The sequence below is a fragment of the Sphaerodactylus townsendi genome, linkage group LG02 (assembly GCF_021028975.2).
Source record: "Sphaerodactylus townsendi isolate TG3544 linkage group LG02, MPM_Stown_v2.3, whole genome shotgun sequence".
NCBI classification, from domain to species: Eukaryota; Metazoa; Chordata; class Lepidosauria; order Squamata; family Sphaerodactylidae; genus Sphaerodactylus; species Sphaerodactylus townsendi.
The window spans coordinates 19,032,759-19,051,812 of NC_059426.1; the positions used below are offsets into that span (position 1 = coordinate 19,032,759).

Sequence of the window (19,054 nt, forward strand, 5' to 3'; positions counted from 1 at the left end):
CAGCTCTAAGATTTTTTTAAAAGAAAAAAGTTATAGGATTTTTCTCTGTGCTGCTCAGCTGATGACTTTGTTTCTGGTGTTCTTCCTATGGCATAAAACTTGGTAACATATTGGGGAGGGGGTAAGAGATAATGTTATCCATTATTCAGACCTAACTTGCATTAACAAAAAGTCTGATGACCCATGATGTAAGAGATCTGATGTGGTGTAGCAGTCACAGTGTTGGATTAAGATTGGAGAGATTCAAACTGAAATCCCTGCTCTACTGAAGGACACCTGCTGGGCGACTTAGGGTCAGTCAGACACACTTAGCATAACCTACCTCACATGTTCTGAGGATAAAATGGAGAACAAAGCAAGACTCTTCAGTTCCCAATGGGGAAAAAAGAGGGTTATATAAGAGGTAACTAAATAAAAGGTGAGAATTTGTAAAGCCATATACCAGAAAGCCAACAACTCAGACTAACCAATATCACCAGAAAAGCTACAGTTCTAAAGGCTGTGTGGAAGTACGGGCATTCCAAATCTGCCTGTCTGCGGAATTGATCTGGTTGGTTTCAGTAACAGAGCAACAGAAGTTCGATCAAAAAATGAAACAGTCTTATTCTTTCAACAGCTCATAACCTGCCCAATGGTATCTGCCAAGACACATCATGCTAGATCAGGGTCTGCAACCTGTGGCTCTCCAGATGTTCATGGACTACAAATCCCATCAGCCCTGCCAGCATGCCCAATTGGGATTTGTAGTCCATGAACATCTGGAGAGCCACAGGTTGCAGACTCCTGTGCTAGATCTTGGTATGTCATGCAAGGGACTTTGCCAAGCATACAGTCTGACTGCCTATAATGATGAAACGGTGGACAGAGTATGCTGGAGTCTTTAACTCCATTCTTATTAAGAAACCCAGGGAGAGGGGAGATGACTCTCAGTCTAAATCAGGGGTCTGCAACCCGCAGCTCTCCAGATGTTCATGGACTACAATTCCCATCAGCCCCTGCCAGAATGGCCAATTGGCCAGGGGCTGATGGGAATTGTAGTCCATGAACATCTGGAGAGCTGCGGGTTGCAGACCCCTGGTCTAAATGGTCCATCAGCCCTAAGACACTCATCAAACCTTTGGTTCAGCTGCCTTCAGAGAATAAAACACCACTCACCTGCGGAAGGAGCGGAAGAGGCAGCAGGGGGAGTTGGAGAACTGAAGCCATCAGCAGGGGGCTGAGCCCCTGCAGCAGCGGCAGCATCTGGGGCAGCGGAGGACGGGGCGGGAGCAGGAGGGAGGGTGGTGGGAGCGGGGACAGAAGCAGCAGGAAGGGGAGAAGAGCTGGCAGGGGCTATGTGAAAAGAGGAGGAAGAGGAGGAGTTAATTAGGAATCTGGGTTAGCAAGGTTCAGAAAAGCCATTTAGAGTATTTGGTGTTAGATGTTCCATTAATGTTTTACGGTCTAATAAAAAAAAGTGATGGAGGAGGGGATCAAAGAATGCGGTTTCTGTTGGGAAAGAGTTACCCCTGTTGATTGCAGCAAGAGGCGGGAAAAGAACTGGTGGAGAGAGTCGAGAAAAGAACATATCCTCTACTTCACTTCTCTATTACGCTATGATTTGTCCCCCTCGGGAAACCGTTCTGCAATTTAACCAGCCCCTCTTCTACTTGGCATGTGCCACTTTAGTTCATTCGAGTAAATTACATACATCACAGAAAAGTTAACTGCAATCTAGCCTTGTTTTGTGCGCAAGAAACAAGTGTCTTTTTTCTCCCTAAATGTCAACCTTGCTGATTTTGTTGCGAGTGCTAAGGAAGAGGCATGCTTCCGTTGACTTCGAGAGGAAAGGACCAATTATCAATGCTTCTGCAAATCCTTTGTGCAAGTTAATTTAAGAACACAGAAAAAACTTATCACTTCCCTATTCTTAGATCTAGAAATCTACTGCAGCTTCTCAAAAAGTTACAGAATATAAACCATGACATTCATTCTGAATTCTCAAACCAGAACAACTAGATTATTTGCAAATCCCAGCATCCTGTTACACTTTTTCCCCCAAGCAGAAAGTATTACTAAAAATATATCAGGATAAGATCTCAAATCCAAATGACCCCAACAAATATGACATATTTTCAGTATTTTCAAATTCCGAGACCCGTTTAAGTATGCAAAACATAATCTGCAAAAAAAAGAGAGAGATAATTCCATTTCCACACCAGCCAGGAGTTGTGTGTGTGTGTGCGCGCGCGCACATAGTCAGTGCAATGTAGCAACATTTCAGCTCCACTGTCATTTTCTGTTGATGTAGCACTCAAAATTTACTTCCGCACCATTTCTCTTACTTACTCTGAGTTTTTTCAACCAACTGGTGATCAGATCTATGCGGCAACCACACTTCTCAGCCTCACAATCTAGCAGTTAAGTTATATTAAAGGTAAAATGAAAGAGTATCTGTTGCAAAGATATTCTGAAATAACAGCTACAATCTGGTTTTCCCTTCTTGCTGATAATTTTAATGAGCAAAATGGTCTCTGTGCTGTGGGAAAACAAGAGCCCAACACGGCCAGCACACTGAGAGTATAGGTGCCTGTTAAATGTAGTTCCATGATTATTATAAAAGAAACATTATTTTCCAAATAACACTGCTGGGGATACTTAAAGAGCTGCTGAACCTTTCCCCCAACAAACAAAAATAACCTTTCTAAATAAACTCTCCACCCCCTAAGATCCCAAATAGCTTTCCCCGGCAGTGTTAAGTGGATGACATTTTTCAATGAAAAAACAGAAGGGGGGTACAGGTTAGAGCTCCTCTACCCCATAAAGTGCCCCCTCTCCAAAAAGCACTGGAGCAGCACTTGAAAAGAAGGAAGAAGTCTTTTAAAATGAGGGCATGGAATGAACTGTTCCATTTTACTAAGAGTAATATATTTTTGTATTTAAAAAAAAATAAGACTCCACAAGTTCAAGGTTTTTCCTGTGCCTCTTCCTATACTCAAAGTACTTTCGACAACAGTTGGCCAAAATGTTGGCAGTCTATCAGACACAAAGGTCTGCCACCCAAAAAGGTAGGAGTTGGCATATGCATACACAAGATATGGAAGAACTTGGTGATCATAGCCTGTATGTAGACCTCCTCCGCCCCTCCTTTTTCTGAGACAAAAATCTGTTCACCTACTGCTCTGATTATCTGCCACTCCCAAAACACACTGATCAGTAAAGGAGGAGTTTGGCTTTTTCAACTAATGCTGGATTACAACAAATTACACTCCAAAATACTTACACACGTTTGCATAATCACCACTCCAGTAATCTATGAGAATTAGACAGTACTGAACTAGCTTAGACACACACACCCTCCCCCAGAACTCACAACCACAGAGGCACACAATTAGCTGTACAGCAGAGAGGCAACAGGAATCCTTCAACTCAGACAGGACAACAAATGGGTGTGCTCACAGAAATCCCAGCATGCAATAGTGCACACTGTGGATATGTGGATCAGTCTTCAGACTGAAAACCTGAAGAAATGTTTCACAGTAACATGTAGTCTGTGTGTTCCTGTCTTTGCTAGCTTAAACAAATCTTGTATTTCTCGCCCCAAGAACACACGCAAGAACAGTCAGAAAACGAAGCCTATAAATAGCACTAGGACAATCATAATACACAAAACACTCTTTAGTTTTTCATGTTTATGGAGAAAATGACAAATTATTCACATTTACAAAACACATCTAATTGCTCTTATAAATTAAGCGAATGTTCAAAGAAAGAGGGAGGAAAGAAGAGAGTGTTCCACTTACCCGGATACACACTAGGAGGGGAGGGTGTAGGGACAGCGATGGGCACGCCCACGCTCCCGCTTCCACTGTTCTCTCGACTGCTGCTCCTACTGCTGGGGTGGCTCCCGCCACTGCTCCCACTGCTGCTAAAGAAATCAGAAAAACCACCAAGGTACCTATATCCCATTCCACGACGAACACAATAGCCTTACAGCAGAAGCGGACCCATTTTCAACTTCAGGGACAAAGAAACAAGCAACACGTTTTTAAGAGGATCTGCTGATGCTCTACGCTAAAATTGACACACAAATGGCAGACAACAGTTCCCTGCTAAATTATCAGAAATGGCACCAGGAAAATTCCCAAGGGCCCTTGACATGACAAACCACCGGTGACAAAAGGCCCCTGATTTATAATAGTCTGGTTTTATCTGCATTGCTTACACTGTTGAGGGACACACTGTTAGGCAGGCAGTAAAACAGTTTTCAAATGCAGGATATCTCACTGACACTGATGGTTTTGGCTGCCTGAGGGCACCTTTCCCTTTATGTACTAATCAACTTCCACAGCTCACACAAAAGCATTTTGCAGCTATGATCTGCCTCCTAAAAACCAACAGGGGGGGAAACGAAATCACCCGTGCTTCCTGTGGTTTATTGCACAATCTATTCCAAGTGACCAACATTCTCACAAGCATCAGACCCCTCGGAACTGTTCAGTGGAAAACCTCTGGGCTTCGCCACTTTCGCTGGGAAGCAGCTCCAAACTTCACAGCTGCCTCACTCCGATCAACAGGCACACCATTTTAGACAGTGTGCATTGCCTTGGGCGTCTTGGGGCCAAAAGGCAACTAAATAAAAGTTACAAACCAAAAATAAATTGGTCAGATGCATTTGTTCTTTTGTACAATTCAGCTAGCAGGCTGGACAGTGCAGCTGAATAAACGGTTCAGAGACGACAACAAAAAAATTGCACATCATGCAACTTGGGAGGAAAAAGCAGCATGGTTTCCCTTTAACTCCCAATGGAATTCACAGGAAACCACATGACTTTATGAAGCTTTAAATTATGGGGTGTGGGAGGGGGGGTTTAAAAGCAGATTACTAGAAGCTGCATGGTTATGTCTTAATTATGGTTAATGTTTTGTGCAGGAGGAGACCGAATACCTGTAAGTGCGATTCCTCTGATTCACAGAAGCTGTTCTAACAGGGCTCTGTTGCGAGGGAGCCATATTACGGGTAGGGCTAGGTACATAGTCATTTGGTACCACTGGAGGACGCACTGGCTCCAGTGTGCGATAGGGAGAGTGACGCCTACACAAGAAAAACATACGTATGGAAGCAATTTCAGACAATGAAATACACCAAAGACGTTGGGCAAGGCACTGAAGAACTCCTGCTCACTGTTCTATTGAAGAGGATGGATACAGCACGATCCAGTCCACAGTGGACAAAGCGGCCACAGAGAAGTGCCACAGGCTTAGCAGGGTCTTCTCCCCCTTCCCACTACTATATGTGCAGTCTGCAGAACAGACGGCGAGGAGGAAAGGAAGGTCTGTGCGTGCCTCCCATATTCCCATCCAACTTTTTTTATCTTGATCCAGAGAACAATCTGTATAGGGGGGAGTGGCAAGAGACATATAGGGATATGAAAAATCACGTCCTGACCTCTTCTGCCACCTAAGGGCCTGTGGTGCTACCTATATACACTTGTTCTAGCTTAAGGGACAGGAAAAGCAGGGTTCTGTTAAGCACATGGGGATCCTCCATGCACTGGCGCTGTACCCACAGTGGACTGGATGGTGCCACCAATTCTTTATATTTAGAAACTCGCAGACATTCTGGATAGCCAGTCACTTCTTCCAGGTAAACAGCAGAAAAGAGCACAGATTTTGACAGCTGCTCTATATAAACCAATGTCAACTAAAACCCCAAGAAGATCCTAAAGAAAGTAGATATTTAACAAATATTTCCAATGGCTTAATCACTGCCTCATGGCTACAGTATGAGACGAATCTGTCTGAGGAGAAAGAAGTGAAAACACCTCCAGACCCCACACTACAATATTTGGAATTCACAAATTGGAAATTTCGTGAAGCAACAGAGAACATGAGGATTATTCTCCTCTGGATAATCCCTTTACATCTTCCCCGTTCCCCTTTTGGAAGGCACCAGGTCATACTCACCCAATAGTTCCTTTCCCTGACATTGGAGGGCTGGGTGGTTTCTGGGTGGGCGGTGTCGTACGAGGCAGGCCCCCCATTTTCATATTCTGTGTACTAACCTGCATGAGAGGTAATGGGAAGAAAAACCACCTTCACTAAATAACAACTGAACAAGATTTCGCTGAGAATTTATTTGCAACGTTAAAGCGGTGGGGGAATGTGCAGACAATTCAGAAAAAGAAAATGCGGGTCATACACTTTGAACGGAATCTATTTCTTTGCTTAAGGTCATGAGTTGCACTCAAAGGACTTGCGACTGCTCGCCGTCCGCAGCAGTTCTTCCGACCACATTTGCCTTTACTCCACTGCATTGAACTTTGGGGTCAAGGGGCACAGTGGAAATATCTCATGGAAAGCTTTGCTTCTTTGGTCCAGCGGGTCACTTCATACATGTACCCCATAATAAGATGTATCTGTATATCTAGAAACGTCACACGTACGTGCACGAGACAAGGTGTTTTTTAAATTGCGTATATCACACAGGTGCACATGCCTGGGAAGTGGGATTGGCTACAGCTCTCCACCATACATATGTGTGGTAGCAAATGCCCAGTTATCACAGCATAATGAGTGAAGCGTCTCTCAAAGCAGTTGGGATGCTCGTTTCCAAAGAGCCCGTTTTTTCATCACCTTTTTGCACAGTTTCATAAGGCATACTTAGAAAAGAGAATGAGCTCTTAGTACATAAAACCCCCGAAATAAACCTCCTCTCCAAAACAAAAGGAACCGAGAAATATCCTCGGTGGCACGATCTCAATGAAGGACAAGTCATTCTACTGAGAAGTGGAACTGCTGTAAGGTCGTGAAACTTGGTATTTAATTTCAAATGCTCTACATCCCCTCCCGCTTCTAACCGGGTTCAACGTGGCTCACTACCACTACATTGTGCTCCCCCATTGCACGGCCACAGTGATGGCCAAAGTTCAATTAGCAGTTCATGCAATTAGCTCCTGAGGAGTCAATGCCAGCCTTGGAAGTTTAGAGTACACATTTCAAGTGTAATTTATCTTGAAGTTGTCCATCCTGATTAGTAGTTTCTACAGATACATGTTTAGCGTATGCTGTTTTACTTGCAAACTAAGTGTGAAACCTATCAGGCATACTGATGAGATGATCCTCCTCCTCTTGGTGGCATTAAAAGAACGATAGTATTACCATAGCAACTTCTTGTGCCTGTCAGTTTTAGGAGCTGGTGGGCATTTCATTGATTTATTTGATGACAGATTACATAAATATGAAATATTAATATATCATGCTAATCAGTATCTCTGTGGATTTTATTCATGAAATAAACATCATGATTCATTTCCACATAAATCAAATGAAATGAGAAAATTGCAATGGCTTCCATTTACATCGAGAAATAGCTTACTTAGGTGAACAGAGTGAGCCACTGGAACATGAACTAACCCAGGCTCAAAGACTAGGTTGTCGGGGCGGCCCTGGGAAACTATCCTCCCTCACCTATACAATATGTTAGATTCTGCATCTGCAATTCAATTTGGAGAAGTGTTTTATATTAAGTGTACACATATTCTGTACACATATTCTGTACGCATATTCTGTACGCATATTTGAAGGTTTCTTGCTCAAAACCCAAGCAGTATTTATGATAACTGCTATTTATGAAGTCCTTGATTTTTGTCACCACTATACACAAGATGAAGTTCGTGATCACTTAGCATGAAGCACGGCATAATGTAGAAAGAACATTCCATCAGGCCTTGGAATTGGGGGACTCTAAAATCATGTTCTGCTGGGCTCCAGAACAAAGTCTGTTATCAGACTGGTCACAACTTTTCATAAATGACCTGGAAGTAGGGGTGGGTAGCGTGGTGGCCACGTTTGCAGATGATACCAAATTATGTAGGGTGGTGAGAACCACAAAGGATTGCGAAGAGCTCCAAGCAGACCTTGATAAATTAGGTGAGTGGGCTAAGAAATGGCAAATGCAGTTCAATGTAGCAAAATGTAAAGTGATGCACATAGGGGCAAAAAATCCAAACTTCACATACACGCTACAGGGGTCAGTGCTATCAGTCACAGACCAGGAAAGGGATTTGGGCGTCTTCGTTGATAGTTCCATGGGAATGTCAACTCAATGCATGGCAGCTGTGAAAAAGGCAAACTCTATGCTGGGGATCATTAGGAAAGGAATTGATAATAAAACTGGAAAGATTGTCATGCCCTTATATAAAGCCGTGGTGCGACCGCACTTGGAGTACTGTGTTCAGTTCTGGTCGCCACATCTCAAAAAGGATATCGAAGAAATAGAAAAAGTGCAGAGAAGGGCAACAAGGATGATTGAGGGACTGGAGCACCTTCCTTATGAGGAGAGGCTGCAGCGTTTGGGACTCTTTAGTTTGGAGAGGAGACGTCTGAGGGGGGATATGATTGAAGTCTATAAAATTATGCATGGGATAGAAAATGTTGACAGAGAGAAATTTTTCTCTCTCACAATACTAGAACCAGGGGGCATACATTGAAAATGCTGGGGGGGGGGGGGGGGAATTAGGACTAATAAAAGGAAACACTTCTTCAAGCAACGTGTGACTGGTGTTTGGAATATGCTGCCATAGGAGGTTGTGATGGCCACTAACCTGGATAGTTTTAAAAGGGGCTTGGACAGATTTATGGAGGAGAAGTCGATCTCTGGCTACCAATCTTAATCCTTCTTGATCTGAGGTTGCAAATGCCTTAGCAGACCAGGTGCTCGGGAACAGCAGCAGCAGAAGGCCATTGCTTTCACCTCCTGCATGTGAGCTCCCAAAGGCACCTGGTGGGCCACTGCGAGCAGCAGAGTGCTGGACTAGATGGACTCTGGTCTGATCCAGCAGGCTCTTTCTTATGTTCTTAAGTCAACCATAAGGAGAATTCAGTCCTTTTATGGCCCCAGTAGGTACTCTCAACAACAACATTCTCAGTTTTAAATGAAGCTAGCTCATCTCAGTGCAGCCAAATAATGTCCTTTCTTGTCCAAGAATATTTTGGAGGAAACAACTCTTGCATTCTTTGCAATTAATGTCCTGGGATTCACTGCTAACACTTGGGGATATTTTATCCATGTCCAGCATACTCCATGACTTGTTCAACAATTTTCTTGCATAATATCTGTAAATTTTTTTCAGTCAGGAATAAAGACCTAGCAATCATACTGGCCGTACATTCTGTTGCTTCTACATTTGAAACTAAAATAATACATTATTTGAAGACAAACACTTAGCTGTTAGATTATTTACTGGCATTTAGAGAATGGATTTTTTAAAACAGCTTAAAATGTTAACTTTATTTGCTCATCTTTTTGAGAACAAAATGGACCTAATGGTTTTTGGCCTTGCTTTCACAAAAAGTTTTAGCAAACACCCTTTCCCAAGTGAACAAGATAATCTTTTTTTAGTGTCATTTGCAAACAACCAACTTTGGGGGAAACAATGCTTTAAACTGTTATGAGAGGTGCTTCACACATACAAATTAAGTCTAAACATCGTCTTCTATGAAGCTGATACACCCAGCAATCCCATCATGTGTACATAGGTACATGCAGTAGTGGTTGACACAGACCCACGGCACATATAGACACAGTGGAGATATTCATCTAGCCACTTTAAATGTGACTGCATACACAGTAACACATTACGTGTGTAAAGAGCAATCAAGTCATAGCCAACTTATGGCAACCCTGTAGAGTTTCAAGGCAAGAGATGAGCCCAGGTGGTTTGCCATTGACTGTGTAGCAACCCTTTAATTCCTTGGTGGTTTCCTATCCAAAGAATAACCAAGGCCGATCCTGCTTAATTTCCAACTAGATTGGGCTGCCCTGAGGCATCCAGGGCAGGGTCAGTAACACACTGTGGTAGTGGAAAGTGCCTTGAAGTCACAGCTGATTTATGGCAACCCCGAAGGGTTTTCAAGGCAAGAGACGCCCAAGGAAAGAAATGTTCAGAGGTGGTTTGCCATTGCCATCCTCCACATGGGCTGAGAAAGTTCTGAGAGAAGTAAAACTGCCCCAAAGTCTCTAAGCGAGCTTCATGTGAAGGAGTGGAGAATCGAGCCCACTTCTCCAGATTAGAGTCCACTGCTCTTAACCACTATACCATACTGACTTAAAGAAGCACATTAAGTAACCCTAAAATTCCCCATTAAGTTTTGCAGCACTTGATGTCAGAGGCATTGTTTCAATGGGACTGTATTAAATAAGGAAACGTACAAGACTTTTTAATCTCAGTTCTAGAACCACAATTCAGACAACCGTATAACCATTTCCTCATCTGCACAGTATACCAAACTCCTCACAAAGACTCAGAGGATTTTCAGAAGCAATACAGCATGGAGTAATCGGAAAGAAAATAAGATGATCAAGCCCTTGCATGGCTGAAAAAAACTGGTTGGAGTACAGCTCATGTACCCAACATTAAAAAAGAGAAAACAACTGAAATGCTACTTAACAGTTTTCAGGTTCTCAAAAAGGTGGTGGCAAATGAAAAAGGGAATCGTATTTGTATGAATGCCCGATGATAACTGACTTAACTGTCATTTTACTACTCTCATGCAAGATGGAAAAAATTCAGACTTCATAAAAGTTACACATTCTTTTCCACCCTGAAATCAACTATTATCTGAAATGAACGTTAATGTTTCATCCAGGGAGAGGGATTGTTTGGGATTACGGCTTCCTAATTTATAAGACTAGACTGAATTTTAAGCAAGCAGGCCCTTTTGTCAAAACCTAAAACTAAAATGTAAACTGCCAAAACTTGGGAAAAGGTTTTTTTTAAAGTGGTCCATATCTGCAAGCGAGACTGTCTGCTTCTCTGCACTGTCTCTTCCTGCTCTTCTTTTATCTCATTGGATCACCTCAAACATGAACTTCCTCCATTTCCACTTCCAGTCACTGCATTGATAACACTCTGAAAACTTCTCTAAACCGCAATTTCAAAAAAATGCCCAATTGGTATCTTCTCCATTTATTCAAAGCAACATCTCTCCTCTTTCACATCTGTGGGTCAGTTTGGTTTAGTGGTTAGAGTGTCGAACTAGGATCTGGGAGAACCAGGTTCAAATCTCAACTCTGCCATGAATGCTTGCTGGGCGACCTTGAGCCAGTCAAACATTCTCAGTCTAATCTAGTTTACAGAGTTGTTGGGAGGATAAAATGTAGGACAGGAGAATTAGGGTAAGCCACCCTGGGTCTTCAATGGGGAAAAGGATGTTAAATAAATGGCGGGTCAAAACTATGCAAGTAAGCTTACATTGCTTGCATGCCATTCAGAATTCTTCTTCGTGCCTACCAAATACTTACAGAAGAGGAAAGGACTGCAGAAACTCCTTAATTAACATGTCCTCTCTAAAAGGGTCTGCTGTGGCAAACCGTAGCTTATACTGGATGGAACTATTTCAGTGGTGGCGAACCTTTGGCACTCCAGATGTTATGGACTACAATTCCCATCAGCCCCTGCCAGCATGGAATTGTAGTCCATAACATCTGGAGTGCCAAAGGTTCGCCAACCCGGAACTATTTGATCAGTGGCCCTCAAACTGCTCTTCAGTTTGGCTTTTTTATTACTGGAAATGGGAAAGGACAACAGCCACGGATCCCATAATGCCCAAGATTTGGGGCGAATCGGGCAACTGCCCCCGTCTCCACAATATCATCTGATTACAGCCACTCGTTTTATTTGACACAGTCAACAGAGTGACAATAGGGCATGCACCTGTACAGGACAAGGGAAACAATCTGCAAGTCAGTTGGCAGATGGATTTCTTGTACTACCCCAAGTTCCGGGAGCCAGAGGACTCAAGGAAGGAGGCACCCGCACACATACACAGCTGTGCCACTATCTGCACCTTCCACAAAATGAAACACACACTGATTTGTATGTGGAAAGTGCTCAATAACCACATTCATGAAGCCATCCCCTAGGACTGCGGAATCCAGATATAAGCCATGCCACAAGAATATATTTTGAGGCTGAATACATAAAGAGCAGTTTGGTGAGAAGCTGGAAATTGGAAATGCAGAATTTTTGATCTCCCTGCAAGAAAGGTAGGTGAGCCAACCTAGCATAATGCTACACAAAGACAAAATACCCATGTGGTGTCAAAATTTATATGAAAAAGGTACCATCATAATAGAGACTTTCAATTTCCATCTGAAAGACTCTTGGAAATCTATAAGGGTTACATACCTGCTTTATGGGTGGGAAGAAGATGCTCTGAAGGTCCAACTTCTCATTATCAGCAACTCAATTATGTTCCTCTAAATCCATTCTAGGGCCCACTGAAGAGCAACTCATACCACCTTTCCTGCACCTCACCCCACTTCTACTGTCAGCTATAACACATTCTAAACAGCACACTCTGTGGGGTAATTCAAAAGGTACGCATGGCTGATTTCAGAGCCTTCTAGATTCATCTGAGCATGTCAGGAGACTTTTCTTAAATGACTATAAATGCTGACACCTGCCTGCAGTTACAGGTTAAGTTTTGAGCCTGCCAATACAGATTCAACAATGGTGGATTCCACACAGGGCAAATATAATGGGTGCAGGACCCAATACAGGCCGTTCTGCGGGGGAACTTTGCACAGGTCCCGCCCCCAAATCAGGTCTGCCCTGCTTTATTTCCCTCAACCTGGGATTTTCAAAAATCGCTAAACCAGTGATCTTTTGCAAAATCCCGGGTTGGAGCCGCTCCAGCACAAACGGCCAGGCAGGAGGCGCTTTATTCCCCTCCCTTCTGCCACGCCTGGGAGAATCCACCTGCCACAGCAGTACATTCATTATTGCCCTGCCGTTGTAAGGAGGCCCCGTTTCTTTCAGTTGGCATATTGCACGCGCGTAGCTATGCAGGTGCAGCTGATCGTATTTTGGGACGGTCAGCATCGCTGTTGGGGTTCATTTCAAGATGCCTGAGCAGCTACGCATGTGTTGCGGGAACTTTTTTTAAAAAAAGAGAAGCATCTCTCTGTGAAGACATGAAAGCCACCTGGATTGTTCCAATCGCTGCCTGCACGACACGAATGCGAACGGTAAAAAGGAAAACAGGTTCCTTTATAACGACTGCAGCCCACTATACATTTGCTGGGCGGAATCCACTAATGCATTAGCTGATTTATATGCATGTTAGGGGCTTGTGATTCTATGTGGATATTCACACTTCTCCTGCCTGCTCGGTAACTCAGCTCTGAGCAAAACAAAGGGGATATCTAAGAGCACTGTGAAAAATGAACTACGAATTACAATGAAGCTATTATGGATTATAGTGGGTGGAGCTGCAAGTAACGTTTTTAAAAAGTAACTTTTTCTAGCCCCTCTATGTCAGACCCAAATGGTCTGAATACCTACCATGTTTCCCCGAATATAAGACAGTGTCTTATATTAATTTTTGCTCCCAAAGATGCGCTATGTCTTATTTTCAGGGGATGTCTTATTTTTCTGTGTTCTGTTCGTCGGGCATGCTTCCAAACAAAAACTTTGCTATGTCTTACTTTCGAGGGATGCCTTATATTTCGCACTTCAGCAAAACCTCTACTACGTCTTATTTTCCGGGGATGTCTTATATTTGGGGAAATGGTATACTCTCTAGTCTGTAGGATCAGACCTTGCAGCTGACAGTGGAATGTGAAAAGAATATCATCTTTTTAAAAAACGTATTTAGAAGGGAACAGCTTTAGAGTACATAGCTTTCAAACGAAATGTTGTGTTTAACCATTCTGAGAGAATACCGCATTTTAAGCTAAGCCACTAAAATTAAAACATATCAAACTATAAAGCCACTAAAATGAATTTTTCAAGTTAGACTTAATTTAGAAATAGTCTTTAGATTTCCAAAGTTTTGGTTTAATTCTCTCATGCACTTCTTTCTCAAATACTAGGGAAAGACTTGCTCCACATATCCAATCTTCAAACACATTATGTTAACCCACAATATTTCAATTAACTGCACAATTAAATTGAGTGAGTGACGGATTCATCTCATTCCAATTAGTCTGGAACTTCAATTTCAGCTTCTTCTGCTATTTTTTAGTTCTGAGAGTCAAGCAGCTTTTATTTCCTAGACAGCCAACCACTCAAGTATGGCAAAACACTTTGGAGAAGAAGGTAAGAAACAGCATGGAGAAATGCTGTTCCAGAAGGAGGGGGGGAAATTCAGAAGCCTCCAGATACTGCAAACATGGAGGCACACTACAAATTCCGAAAGAGTTAGGCATGCCTATATTAACAAAACTAAGGATTTCAACCAGGTTGACGTCATGTGGGATTCAGTCACTTCCCCTCCCCCCCCGCCCAGAATAACACCTTTGACTGCAAACATCTCATCTACAATGAGTATATTCAACAGCACAACACTGAAAACAATACAACAGCAATATTTACATTACAAGTTAAAGGAGTGTGTGCGTGAGTGTACACACACAAAAATAAGTATTTCCAAGAAGTGCAATGACCTGCAAAATGATCCTAACGTGGCTATTTGTTTTCTAGCTATTAGGGGGAGGGGGAGGGGGGGGACAGAGAGAAAAAACAAACATGCCCCATATTACTTTTGATTTTGCAAAACTCAGTCAGCTTGCAAACTCAACCACTATTCACAAAAGTATCAGATTATTACATATGGGGAGGTCATCAGTGAATTAACCACAAAGCAGCTTCATATCTATCTCATCAAGGCTACAAATTTCCCAAGGCCCTGTGAATTATCTTGACCTTCAGTCATCATTTCAATGGAAAGACTTTTTAAAATGTGTGGTGCTGTTAAGTACCAAGCTGGTCCGTCCACCCTCCAATCCCCGAGATCCCTGACACACTCCCCATTTGTAATAGTTCACCACAGTATAAGAATGAAATCCAGCCCTGCCGTTTCTTACCTTAAATCTAAGCAACCACTTAATGCATAAATGAAGCAAATAAAAGAGGTAAGGAAGAAAAGCATTGAAAGGTTAGTTGAAACTTCAGGATATGAAGAGAGAGGGGAAAAAAGGAAAAAGTTAAGCATTTTGTATCATCCATCGATCATAGAAAGAGTGATTAAGCAGAATGTGTCATGGACAAAGGATTCTCCAAAATGAAACTCCATTAAAAGTCATGAACAGTACTGTCTGAACACAGCATTAGCTGCAAAAAGCAACGCTCAATGTTTCCAGCACCGTTCACAAGTTCACTAGAGAACTGTCTGTAAAGGATTACAAAAGCCAGTTTCCAGCAGAAAACAGGCTGGTTTTCAACTTGCAGAATGTATTTAGAGACCACAACAACAAACATTACAGCTATTAAATATAAAAGGTTTTAGCATAGAGTTTTTAATGAATGACTATAATTACGTCCTTCATCTTTTAAAAAAATATATATTTATTTTTCAATTCTCATGGAATGCTAGAGACACCGAGCATGGCAGAATCCATTACAGATAATTATCTCACAAGCCATTAGCTGCTTAACCTACAACCATTGAGTTACATTTTCACAGAATCGCATGCATTACAGTTCAACCGATCTTCTATGCCAATTACGAAGGTATTCACTGGTTAAATTTAAATTTATATAAGTTTTGCAACCAACTTTGCTTGATAAGCAAATAGAGCCAGGTTACAAGCTGTAAATTTGAGATCTCCAACCAAGACAGCTTTTGTGAGAGATTCTCCAAATCCACTGTCCATGCAATGGTTATAGACTTCGCCTTGCAAAACTAAAAGTGTATGGCATTTCTTTCTAAATCAAACAGTGTAGGTATTAAAAATTAGATTGTCAACAACAAGATTTCCCCATTCTATTTTCTATAAAGAATTAAGCTAAAACTCAACATTAACTGAAAACTTAACTCTACAGCTGGTAGTTGTTTGGTCACATAAAGTGCTCCATGGACAGTTTTCCACCATCTTCAGAAAGATCTAAAAATTACATGGATTGCGTAGCCCTGTCAATCCTGGTGTTGTGCTTCTCTCAAACTAATTTTGGTCTCCAAATATATCGTTTCAAGACAACATGGCATGTCTGAAGATTCAAAGCAACTTGCCTTCTGGTTGACCATGTTGCAAAAAACAAAACACAGGAATGGAGATAAAATCCCATACAACAAAAGGTTCTTTTCTATCACAAGGAGTAACTTCTCACTAGTGGCTGGCTGACTTTTTGAAACTCAAAGCCCCAATGCTGCGGACTGTATCTTCAACTTTGGTCTTCGGGTGCAGCCCCACATATCAACAGTATTCTCATAAACATGCCTTTTAATAGGCACTAAAATGTGTTTCTAATGGGTGAAGTTTTGAAGAGTGTTCTGCGGGAAAGCGGCAAATGTTGCCCATGATGAAATGTGGAAGGCATTTTCTTCATGCAAAGGGTTCAACTGGACTTAATATTCAATTAACGTAGCTTTGAAAGAAGATTGTGGGTTGGAATCAACCAACCAAAAAGGAAGACTGCGGACAGGATCTCTGCCCTATCAAATAGTTGTAAAGATTGCCAACTGTAATAGATTTTGGAAGGGGTGTCAGGGCACTGTCTGATCAGCAAAATCTAAATGACAGTTGCCTCATGACACAGCCTCATCCTGGGATTAATTGGAAGAGGACTGTGATTGGTTAATAAACTGTATATAAGGCAGCACTATGAGAGCAACATTCTGTGAACTGAATAATGTAGGACCGCTTCTGTGAAGCTGAATTGCTGTGTGCGTCTACGTTCCTACTGTGTACCAGTGTGTGTTGCACAACTCTGCTATCCGGGGATTGAACCCCCACTTCATACCATACCCCTCAACAATAATGATCTTGGAATGCAGTGCAGATGGACTACATTGGAACCTGCCAGAAACCTTTCCCTGCGCCCACCTACCATGGGAGCTGTGCTTCCTTCATGGAAGAGCTGGCACCATTAACCTGATGTTGTGGGCCTTGGAAATCATTCCTAGTCACAATACCCATTCCTTTTTCAGAGGCTGGTAGCCTCAAGATGTTAAAAAATGTGAACTGAATTTGCCTATACTATCAAATGGGCATCTCCACAGAACAAATTACCAACTGTATGTTTGGTATAATTTCCAATTCAGCAATAAATGGTACAATTGCACATATAGTGAAACCTGAGAATGTTTCTATTTGCCCTGATAATGTGCTTTTAAAATCACCTGGTTTTGCTTATCATGCAAGTCTGGAAAACAGTTTCTTCTGGGAGGAGTCTAGTACCACAGTACCACAGGGCAGACACCTCCCTCTTACACCTGGTTCACCAATAGTATTCTGGGCCGAGTAAACAAAATATTCAGAAGACACAGGCAGATATTGTTTGACAACCAAATCAAAGGACGGAAATAGCACCAAATATTTTTCAAGTCAAAAGCCTTTCACCAATTTCTTAAAATATTGAATCAAGCAGCCAGAAAAGCAGGATTAACAAACGAGAGACAAGGCACAGATACAAGAGGGGTGAATAAGGATCATCATCCGATAGGAGAATCCATGCTGGTATTTGGAGGAGCGAGGGAAGGGATCCACACACACAGATCTCGGCATTCTGAAAATATACAGGCAGACATGAAAATTCCATATCCCCACTTACCTTCACGCCATGCCCAGTATCATCTAGAATTGTATAATCAATAGGTTTTCTAATATAGCGAACTGGTCGCTCCAGGTTAGCTGGTGCAATGATTTTGTGAGTTCTTGAGGTGTTTTTGTTTGTTGTCAGGATGCCAATTTCTCTTCTAGCCACCTTTTCTTTATGTATGTCCACTGTCTGCAAAACCAAGGCATTCACAAATAATGGTGAGGAAGAAAATGTATTTTACAAATGATTAACAGCACCAGGCATTCCATATCTACACACCATCAGTTAAGGGATGCTATATTTGTTTCGCACCGCAATGACTGTTTACTTTTTATGTATCTAAAAATGAATTTGCTGCTTCTTCACTACATTATAACAGGTTATAAAAGTTAAAAATGCACAACATACAAACTAAAAATATAAGATCACGACAAAATAGCACTGCACAACCATAATTTCACTGCATAGTAAGAAACCAAAGCCAAAAAAACCTTCATTTGAAAAGCCCTCTGAAAGAAGCACAGCTTCTGAAATCTGGAGAGAGATGATGCTCCATGGGCCTTCTACAGTAAACTGATCCATCAGCTCTGTGCCATGGCTGGAAATGCAGGCAATCTAATGGTGAAGGGCCACTCTTGCATATGAGATGGCATCCAACAGATTAGAGAACCTTTACTGGCTAATATTTAAGATTAATGGCTTAGATAAACACTGTTTGTTTCTAATTTCTCAAAGGATTGGAAAACAAGACCAAGTCCTTCACTGAGAAAACAAAGTTCTGGACACTGATAATTCTAGTACAAAACAAACCTTAAGCAACAGAATATATAAAAGCAATGAGAATGTGTGTATACCAAGGAAAAAAAATTGCTTTTAAAAAATGCCTGACCCTTTCCCCAACTATCTCTAGACAATGCATTGAAATCAGCAAACTTCCAGAGGAAGAAAATTCCGTATTTGGGGACCAATAAAGCATCTTTCCAAATGTCCTGATTTTATATTTTATATTATAACATGATAATTCATAGGGGTCAACTCCATATGTAGGATGAGCCCAAGTCATTTAACTCAGTGGCTTTTTCTCAAATGCCTTGCTAAAATGGGCTGGATGGTTAAGCAAGAGTAAGACGTGCATTGTACAGATAGGTAAATTTTAAATGCCTTTTTAAGATCATACAGGAAGGGATGATAGGGCCAAAACACAAATCATGTTGCTTCACCACAGAGCCCATGGAATGTCTGGAAAAAGCAAGATTTCTTCCAGATATAATGTCCTCTAGCAAGAACAGTAAGCATTCAGGAGTACGAAAGTATCATCGGCTCAGCATGGGGGAGCTGTTGATGTCTGAAGTTTCAGTTTCTAACAAATCACTTCATCTTCCAGTTACTACTAATTTCAAAATACTCCACAACACTAAGAAAAAAAGTCTGCTTAATAGAGTGAATAACTGATTTTCCATCACAAAATATTTGCTCTGTTCTGAAAATTTCAAAAGGTCATACTGCCTTTACCCACATTACTGCTGCAT

The 19,054-nt window shown here is 41.8% G+C and overlaps 1 protein-coding gene across 16 annotated transcripts in view; it reads right to left on the reverse strand.

The window, feature by feature from the left end:
* ABI2 (abl interactor 2) overlaps positions 1-19,054 on the reverse strand; it is a 61,610-nt gene that overhangs the window by 10,563 nt on the left and 31,993 nt on the right. For 2 of the 16 annotated variants that reach the window (XM_048483672.1, XM_048483668.1), the window contains exons 3-8: positions 17,538-17,714; positions 14,852-14,869; positions 5,947-6,044; positions 4,928-5,074; positions 3,783-3,907; positions 1,156-1,332 (exon numbers count right to left, since the gene is read on the reverse strand). In XM_048483672.1, coding sequence (XP_048339629.1) covers positions 1,156-1,332; positions 3,783-3,907; positions 4,928-5,074; positions 5,947-6,044; positions 14,852-14,869; positions 17,538-17,714 — 742 coding nt within the window. The remainder of the gene's footprint in view (positions 1-1,155; positions 1,333-3,782; positions 3,908-4,927; positions 5,075-5,946; positions 6,045-14,851; positions 14,870-17,537; positions 17,715-19,054) is intronic. The other 14 variants (XM_048483669.1, XM_048483674.1, XM_048483673.1 and 11 more) reach the window with 14 other exon arrangements.